This window comes from Lepisosteus platostomus, chromosome 13 (genome assembly GCF_059453375.1).
Source record: "Lepisosteus platostomus isolate fLepPlt1 chromosome 13, fLepPlt1.hap1, whole genome shotgun sequence".
Taxonomy (NCBI): domain Eukaryota; kingdom Metazoa; phylum Chordata; class Actinopteri; order Semionotiformes; family Lepisosteidae; genus Lepisosteus; species Lepisosteus platostomus.
In genome coordinates, this window is record NC_142623.1 from 13,335,543 (window position 1) to 13,344,913 (window position 9,371).

Consider the following 9,371-nt stretch of genomic DNA (forward strand, 5'->3'; position numbering starts at 1 on the left):
ATATCCCAACGAAAAGACTCCGCACACTAATCCAGACACCAAAATAAAACGCCCACGTTCATCAGAGCAGCTAAGACAAGAGAAGAGCACGACACCCCAGATCAGTCTGAAAGGAATCCACTTTTAATACAAATTTAAAATAAAAATTACACCATCCAGTCAGTTTAACTAATGAACCAGCAACAGCACCAAATAAAAGACGAGATACCAAAATGGCAGCACAGAGACGAGAGTACGAGCTGAAGGACAACAGAAAAGAATTCACTTGGAATCACGGGGCCGAGTGTCACGACCGGAGGAACTGTGGCTGATGGCGCCTGTCTTTCAATGCGTTCATACTGAGCTCAGCCAGGAAACCTCCTGAGACCCACAGCACTGGTCCCTCTTTCCCAGTCCCACAGGGAGCAGAGATCTGCCCAGACTGCCGGGCAACCAGGGGGTGACCACTGGCCCCTCTACGCTCCACTGTGTGAGCGGCTCACATGAACTGCTGCTACAGTACTTGAGTAACGGTACAGCCGGCCTCGGTATCTACACTGATCAGCAGTCAAGCAGGAACAAGTTGGTGTGGAATGACAGTAGTACAGGAACAGAGGTAGAGGCTCCCAGAGGTGTTGTCCGTGTGTGAATCTCTCAGTGTGCACAGTGTTGTCTGTGTGAGTCTCGGTGTGTACAGTGAGTGTAAAGTGTTGTCTGCGAGAGTCTCAGTGTGCACAATGTTGTCTGTGTATCTGTCCATCCCGTCTGTCCACCAGTCCCTCACAAGACGATCCAGGTGTAGCGATCGCTGTCCGCCAGCACTTTGAGTGAGGAGCCTGAAACACAGCAGCACAGCCCATCAAATAACTACGACACCTGTACTACACCCGATCACCCCGACCTTACTGAGACCAGCTACACCTATACTACTCCCGATCATTCCGTCCTGACTATGACCAGCTACACCTGTACTACACCCAGTCTCCCTGACCTCACTGTGACCCGCTACAGCTGTACCACACCTGATCACTCCAACCTCACTGTGACCAGCTACACCTGTACTACACCGGTCTCCTTGACCTCAATCTGACCTGTAGTACCACTACACCTGTACTACACCCGATCACCCCAACCTGACCCACTACACCTGTACTACACCCGATCACCCCAACCTGACCCACTACACCTGTACTACACCCAGTCTTCCTGACCTCACTCTGACCAGCTACACCTGTACCACACCCGATCACCCCAACCTGACCCACTACACCTGTACAACACCCAGTCTTCCTGACCTCACTCTGACCAGCTACACCTGTACCACACCCGATCACCCCAACCTCACTGTGACCAGCTACACCTGTACTACACCCGGTCTCCTCGACCTCAATCTGACCTGTAGTACCACTACACCTGTACTACACCTTGTCAGCCTGACCTGGCTCTGGCCTCACGTGTCGCGTGACCTTAGCTTGACCTGCCCTTGACCTCGCATGTCCATGCGGAAATTTGAGCTTGACCTCTCTCTGATCTCGCATGCCTGTGCGTTAATATCAGCAGGGCCTCGCTTGTCCGTGAGGTTAAATCAGTCTGACCAGTCTCTGGCGGGAAGTGGCGTACCTTTGTGCAGGGCCTCGTTGGTCATGCGGTTGATGTAGCAGGAACTGCTCTCAGGAACCAGCCACTTCATCACGGTGTTGACACAGGACTTCCTGTAGGAGCTCCACACGCTGCCACTGCGGGAGAGAGCCAGTCAGGGAGGGGAGGTGGGAGGAAGTGAGAGACAAGAGCAGGCAGACCTTGGTGCCCTTACCTGGTCTGACCCTTGACCTCTGTGAGCTCTCCCACCCCCACCGTGCGACAAACTCCTGTGCTCAGGTCCCAGGACACCTGCAGGCTGGAGTGGTAGGTATTCGGCCTGCAGACAGACGGAGACCAGAGGTCAGTTTCTGTCCTGCCAGCACCTTGAGCTTGCAGACAGGTAGAAGGACAGGGGAACACACGGTCAGGAAGGTGGGGAACAGGGGGACATGGGGACAGACTAACCTGCAGTGCTCCTCCTCGGGTGTGGGGAAGGCCAGCAGGAGCAGCCCAATGTTAATCACCACGGTGTTCATCTCTGGACACACCTGACAGAGAGGAGAGAGGTGTCTCAGCGTGCAAGCACAGCCCTGTGCGCACACACTCCTGTCAGTGCGACACCTAGTGGCTGGTATCGAGAATGGAGCAATACCTAACCAGCCGGGCTACACTGCCGGCGCTGGTGGAACAGATCACGGACACAGTTGGTCAGACAACGTTATTAGATGTAAATTGTTGAGACTGCACCCCAGGGAAGTGGGTTGGGGCCGTGTGCCAGATTTTGGGTCTGTCTCACCTCCAGAATGACGATGTCGTAGTCACTGAAGGAGCAGAACTGGGGCGCCCAGGCAGCGTCATTGCGGATCACCTCATTAATCACATACTCAAAATCCAGCGTCAGCTGCTCCACACAAACGCACTGAGCCTGCGGAGGCAGAGAGGTTATACAGACACGAAGGAAAGGGTTATTCAGGGAGCGAGACGGGGGTTGTCCAGTCAGAGAGAGGGGGACAGGCAACAGAGTGCCGGACAGAGGCCTTACCTGGCTGGGCTGCTGTCCCTTCACTAGCCGCAGGCTGCGGCCCCTCAGGTCAGTCACTGTGAATGGCAGCAGCACCTTGTCATCCTCGTACTCTGACAGAGACACGGGGGAAGAAGCTTCTGTAACACCAGCTCCACCACATCAGACACTCATGCCAATCATACACCGAGAAAGGGATGAGGACCAGAGAGAGGCTTCTGTCACACCAGCTCTGCTACATCAGTCAGTCATACAAATCAAAACACAGAGAGAAGGATGGGGACCTGAGAGAGGATTCTGTCACACCAGCTCCACCACATCAGACACTCATGCCAATCAAACACCAAGAGAGGGATGGGGACCAGAGAGAGGCTACTCATCACATTTCTGCAACAGGCTCCCTTTACACCAGGGAAGACAGCTCTGTGCACACTCACCGGTGTCCTGCTCTGGCGCCCCCGGTGGCTGTAAACAATACTGCAGCCTGGTGTAGTTCACGTAGCCAGGCTCCGTGGCCGAGGAAGAGAGGGTGGAGGAGGAAGAGGAGGACACAGAGCCGTGTGACTCACCCACACCCTCAGGGTCACGATCAACAGGGCTTGCCTGCTCCTCTGACCCCGAGAGCTCCCGAGTACCCCCTGAGGAGGAGGAAGGTACAGGACTCTCTCTCCCTGCCCTGGTCTCTTCCTCTGTAAGCGCATCTCTGCTGTCTCCCCGCTTGCCCCCCGCTTCCTCTCCACTACTGTTTCTCCCCCGAGCTCGTCTGAAGATGTCTGCCGCGAATTCCCGTGCCCTGGCGGCAGCCTGCGATTGGTCAGGCGAGGGAGATGGGGGCTGGGGCTTGCAGGGGTCCTGTGTCTGATCGGGGGACGAGCAGGGAGTCCCAGGGGCTCGGGAGGAGGGAGAGGGAGAGGGCAGCACCACGGGCCGGGAGGGCAGTGGCGATCCAAGGCCCCTCCTCCTGTACAGGATCTGACTGGACTCCCCCTGATCCCCTGCTGAAGACACAGAAAAATGGGGAGAGTGAGAACGAGGAATTCACAGCTTCCTTTCACTACTGATCATAACTCAAAAGCCAAAGCAGTAATAGGACACTTAGACAAGGCTACCAGCGGATTATAGTTAACTTAGTAACAACGCCAAAAGGATTAACTGCTGTACTGTACCAGGGCAGACAGACACGGCACAGGCCACCAAAGAGATGCACAAACAGCATACTGTCAGCGTCAGACAAAACAGACAATTTCGGCAGTACTGTACCAGGGCAGACTGACACGGCACAGGCCACCAGGGAGTAGCTGGTGTTGAGCAGCACCACCTGGTCCTGCTTGAGTTGGAAGGCTGGCTGGAAGGTGGGGAAGGGGTAGACCACCTGGTACCGCGAGTTCAGCACATAGCCATGGGCTAGGCACTGTGAGCTGCCTGAGAGAGAAAGAAACACCTGTAGGATTCCCAGATCTCCAGTCACCCAGTAACTGTTTGCCAATTGTTATCGCTTAAGCAACGCTTTTATTGCTCAAGCAAGTAACAGTCTCTCAAGCTGAGTATGAGACACAAAGCACAGTGGACTGAGGAGGCAGAGAGGTGGGGCCACATACCTGACTGTGATGCAGCGGGTGGGCCAGTACAATGGGTGCAGGGCCGTGAGGGAGGCATTGTTGCTACGGTGACGTAGATGTCCCTGTTGTTCTCATCGCTCATCATCAAATTCATCAGCACAGAACTGGAGCTGCGGGTACTGACACATAATTGCCATGGCACACACTGACCCCAACACCACACCCTGATGCACACCAACCGAGATATCACACTGACCCCAGTGCTACACCCTGACACACACACAGAACACAAACCGGCCACAACACCACAACCCCCCAATTTCTCCATACCGAAAGACTCAGTTTTGCTTACTTGAAGCCGAAGATGACAATTTTGGAACGGTCACTGGGCCACTCACACACCGTTAGGTACAGGTCACTGTAGATCTCCTCCCCCGCAAACAGGCGCACCTGCCTCACCTGAGGGGAGAGTACATAACACATGTCGGAAAGGTCACCTTTTCCAGTTTGTGACTTTGTTCACTGTTACTGGACACTTCACTGGCCCCAGGTGTGTGTGTGTGTGCGTGCGTGCGTGCGTGCGTGCAGGGGGATTCTCACAGTGACGTCTCACCTGTCCAGGTGTGTGTGTGTGTGTGTGTGTGTGTGTGTGTGTGTGTGTGTGTGTGTGTGTGTGTGTGTGTGTGTGTGTGCAGGGGGATTCTCACAGTGACGTCTCACCTGTCCAGGTGTGTGTGTGTGCAGGGGGATTCTCACAGTGACGTCTCACCTGTCCGGGTGTGTGTCTGCAGGGGGATTCTCAGTGACGTCTCACCTGTCCAGGTGTGTGTGTGTGCAGGGGGATTCTCACAGTGACGTCTCACCTGTCCAGGTGTGTGTGTGTGCAGGGGGATTCTCACAGTGACGTCTCACCTGTCCAGGTGTGTGTGTGTGCAGGGGGATTCTCACAGTGACGTCTCACCTGTCCAGGTGTGTGTGTGTGCAGGGGGATTCTCACAGTGACGTCTCACCTGTCCAGGTGTGTGTGTGTGCAGGGGGATTCTCACAGTGACGTCTCACCTGTCCAGGTGTGTGTGTGTGTGCAGGGGGATTCTCACAGTGACGTCTCACCTGTCCAGGTGTGTGTGTGTGCAGGGGGATTCTCACAGTGACGTCTCACCTGTCCGGGTGTGTGTCTGCAGGGGGATTCTCACAGTGACGTCTCACCTGTCCAGGTGTGTGTGTGTGTGCAGGGTGATTCTCACAGTGACGTCTCACCTGTCCAGGTGTGTGTGTGTGTGCAGGGGGATTCTCACAGTGACGTCTCACCTGTCCAGGTGTGTGTGTGTGCAGGGGGATTCTCACAGTGACGTCTCACCTGTCCGGGTGTGTGTCTGCAGGGGGATTCTCACAGTGACGTCTCACCTGTCCAGGTGTGTGTGTGTGCAGGGGGATTCTCACAGTGACGTCTCACCTGTCCAGGTGTGTGTGTGTGCAGGGGGATTCTCACAGTGACGTCTCACCTGTCCGGGTGTGTGTCTGCAGGGGGATTCTCACAGTGACGTCTCACCTGTCCGGGTGTGTGTGTGCAGGGGGATTCTCACAGTGATGTCCTATCTAGGTGAATGCAGGGATGTCTCACCTGGCGCAGGCGGCTGTGCAGGTTAAACTCCCACCAGTAGAGGTGATAGATGTAAAAGGAGAAGTCGTCCTCCCCACAGTCGCTGGTATAGGACAGGACATACCGGCCGCACTTTGTGAAGCCCAGGAAGATGTGACTGCACACACAGGTAAAAACAACACAACACTGAAGGCTCCTGTGATACCAAAACAGGATAAAAGAAGGACAAAGAGAACACACAGAACAACAGACACATGCAGGTAGACCCAGAAAAATATATTTAGAGAAAAACAGAATCAGGCACAGGAGCTCCTCACTGACACAGAGACACACAGACAGGCCCTGCTCTGAGGAGCTCCTCACTGACACAGAGACACACAGACAGGCCCTGCTCTGAGGAGCTCCTCACTGACACAGAGACACACAGACAGGCCCTGCTCTGAGGAGCTCCTCACTGACACAGAGACACACAGACAGGCCCTGCTCTGAGGAGCTCCTCACTGACACAGAGACACACAGACAGGCCCTGCTCTGAGGAGCTCCTCACTGACACAGAGACACACAGACAGGCCCTGCTCTGAGGAGCTCCTCACTGACACAGAGACACACAGACAGGCCCTGCTCTGAGGAGCTCCTCACTGACACAGAGACACACAGACAGGCCCTGCTCTGAGGAGCAACTCACTGACACAGAGACACACAGACAGACCCTGCTCTGAGGAGCAACTCACTGACACAGAGACACACAGACAGACCCTGCTCTGAGGAACTCCTCACTGACGATGGTCTTCAGAGACACACAAACTCGGGGAGGCAGTTTCCGGAACAGGCGGTGAGTCAGCTGACCAGACAACTGACAGAGAGAGAGAGAAACTGGATCAGGCTGCTGAACACCAAGGAGTCAGACGATAATAATAATAATAATAATAATAATAATAATAATAATAATAATAATTGCTTACACTTATATAGCGCTTTTCTGGACACTCCACTCAAAGCGCTTTACAAGTAATGGGGACTCCCCTCCATCACCACCAATGTGCAGCCCCACCTGGATGATGCGACGGCAGCCATAGTGCGCCAGAACGCTCACCACACACCAGCTCTCAGTGGGGAGGAGAGCAGAGTAATGTAGCCAATTCATAGATGGGGATTATCAGGAGGCCATGATTGGTAAGGGCCAATGGGAAATTTCACCAGGAAGCCGGGGTTACACCCCTACTCTTTTTGAGAAACGCCCTGGGATTTTTAATGACCACAGAGAGTCAAGACCTCAATTTTACGTCTCATCCAAAGGACGGCACCTGTTTACAGTATAGTGTCCCCGTCACTATACTGGGGCATTAGGACCCACATTTACCACAGGGTGAGCGCCCCCTGCTGGCCCCACTAACACCTCTTCCAGCAGCACTAACAACAATGTTAAACCTGGAGTGAATCAGGCTGCTACACACCAAGATATTGCCGTGACTATGGGAACACCTTATATAAATAAAGATACTGCAGGAGAATTTACACGTTGAGCCAAAAATTCTAGTGATAATAATCAGAAACTCCAGGAGGCCCGAGAGCTCAAACATGAGGGGTCTCCTCTCATTCGTGATCCCAACCACCTGGCGCCGCATGCAGGCCGAACCCAGTACTGCAGACAACCGCCCAGTCATCCTGCCGGAAAGAATCTGGGATCAGAAAAACCGCTTTCTCTAGACATGTTCTCTAAATCGACCCCGGTGTCGATGCCTTTAATTGTGCACTCGACTGTGACTGAAGGTCATGTTCCTCATCTACCGACAAACACGTCCAGCTAGCCACAACAGGAACACATTAAGACCGAAAAAGACCGAAGCCTTTTCCTTTCCGCGTCCAGGGTAAACTGTGTGTTGGATTGTGAGTAAAAGCCGTTAAGAAAAACAAGCCCTCGTTATCACGGTTCTTATTACTGTATCTGCACTGAAAGGCCAGGCTGCCTCCGGCTCCGCAGTTACTGACGAGCCCGCAGTTTCCGCGTCTCCTCAAAGTCCGCGAAGGTGCGCGCCGCCGTCAGGCGTGGCCTTGTATGTCGCGGGCCGGTCTGGAGTTACCTTGCCGCGGTTCAACAGCTTGACGAGGTGCTCTTTGTATTTTTTCGCCGGTTTCTGTTTGTTGTCATCCCTCTCCGATTTCGAGCTGGGCGCCATTTTTCGCCACTCCAAGCTGCCTGCACGCTCCCGCCTATCCATGAAAGTCGCTCTCCCATTGGCTCACCGCATACCCGCCAAGCTTCTCTATTGGGCAAAAGACCCGTCAATCAAAGCTAAAGCTCCGGTCTCCCAGCTCTGTTAAGATTGGTCGTACCAAGTCGCTCCTCCTACACAAACGTCGCTTAGATTGGACAGTGCTTGGTGTCAATCACTGTTGTTCCACCCCCTATTTACCCCAAACCCTACCCCCCCAGCCCCCACTGAGCTCAACAAACTACAAACCCCCAAAGAAGAGAAGGCAGGGACATCAAACTCACCAGCACTGGGCAGTAAGAGGATTTGTGTTTCTGTATAACTAGAAAAGAAACACCTACACATTTATCTGTAAACTGCATATATACAAAACTGTTTTGATAGACTAGCAAAACTTCACCTTTATGCGTTTCATTGTGAATGTTAGATATAAGGGGTTTGATATTCTCTTATACTTTGCAAGATGTAAATACATGGTCTTTAAAATTCATGTTAGTTATATCACACCTACAGTATACAATACAAAAGGGTCCAGTGCTATTCCCTCCTTTAATGCTTACGAGTTTGAAATGCAATAGTACTTAAACTCCATCAAAAGCCTGAAGAATAAGGCAAAAAACACAACTTACATATGTAAAAAAAATAACTTGTTGCCAGAGGCAATTACAAGCCGGAGCACATGTTTGTTCTGGGTTTTTTTTGTTCACTTTTTCACCATTTCTCCTTCGTTTGGATTATTTGATATTCAATAAAACTTAAAAACAAAGCCTGACCTTTGCTTGCTGGTACCTATTTGATATGCCAGCAGCCATATCACCCTGCAACTCACAACTGGCAACCCACTGAAGCTAAGCAGGTGTGAGCCTGGTCAGTACCTGGATGTGAGACCTCCTGGGAAAAACTAAGGTTGCTGCTGGAAGAGGTGTTAGTGGGGCCAGCAGGGGGCGCTCACCCTGTGGTCCACGTGGGTCCTAATGCCCCAGTATAGTGACGGGGACACTATACTGTAAACAGGCGCCGTCCTTCAGATGAGACGTAAAACCGAGGTCCTGACTCTCTGTGGTCATTAAAAATCCCAGGGTGTTTCTCGAAAAGAGTAGGGGTGTAACCCCGACGTCCTGGGCAAATTTCCCATTGGCCCTTACTAATCATGGCCTCCTAATAATCCCCCTCTATGAATTGGCTTCATTACTCTGCTCTCCTCCCCACTGATAGCTGATGTGTGGTGAGCGTTCTGGCGCTGCACATTGGATGCTGCACACTGGTGGTGGTGGAGGGGAGTCCCCATTACCTGTAAAGCGCTTTGAGTGGAGTGTCCAGAAAAGCGGTTTATAAGTGTAAGCAATTATTATTATTATTATTATTTGCTCAGTGATTCTCATCCAACTCTTTGTGTAATGAAGGGCCTTCCTGTCATC

At 52.7% G+C, this 9,371-nt stretch overlaps 1 protein-coding gene across 3 annotated transcripts; it reads right to left on the minus strand.

Moving 5' to 3' along the window:
- Positions 1-101: 101 nt before the first annotated feature.
- On the minus strand, positions 102-7,973 carry dcaf15 (DDB1 and CUL4 associated factor 15). Of its 3 annotated transcripts, none has more exons than XM_088603206.1 (13): positions 7,822-7,973; positions 6,496-6,593; positions 5,762-5,897; positions 4,493-4,599; positions 4,180-4,310; positions 3,842-4,003; positions 3,019-3,579; positions 2,603-2,694; positions 2,357-2,485; positions 2,026-2,108; positions 1,793-1,897; positions 1,600-1,715; positions 102-815 (listed from the first exon to the last, which is right to left on the minus strand). In XM_088603206.1, exons 1-13 carry the CDS (start codon positions 7,957-7,959, stop codon positions 760-762), a joined length of 1,914 nt encoding a protein of 637 aa, XP_088459332.1. In that variant the 5' UTR covers positions 7,960-7,973; the 3' UTR covers positions 102-759. The 3 variants fall into 3 exon arrangements, with proteins under 3 accessions (XP_088459332.1, XP_088459331.1, XP_088459330.1); XM_088603205.1 differs by having other exon boundaries at positions 3,019-3,576; positions 4,180-4,319; XM_088603204.1 differs by having other exon boundaries at positions 4,180-4,319.
- Between the last annotated feature and the right edge of the window lie 1,398 nt (positions 7,974-9,371).

Bases quoted from the DNA above. Each gene is read 5' to 3' on its own strand.
- dcaf15 (XM_088603204.1), bottom strand. From the start codon at position 7,959: ATGGATAGGCGGGAGCGTGCAGGCAGCTTGGAGTGGCGAAAAATGGCG. The intron at 3,580-3,841 runs GTACAGTACTGC...CTGTGTCTTCAG, and splicing joins TGCCGTGTCAGTCTGCCCTG to CAGGGGATCAGGGGGAGTCC. The intron at 1,716-1,792 runs GTAAGGGCACCA...TCTCTCCCGCAG, and splicing joins GAGGTCAAGGGTCAGACCAG to TGGCAGCGTGTGGAGCTCCT.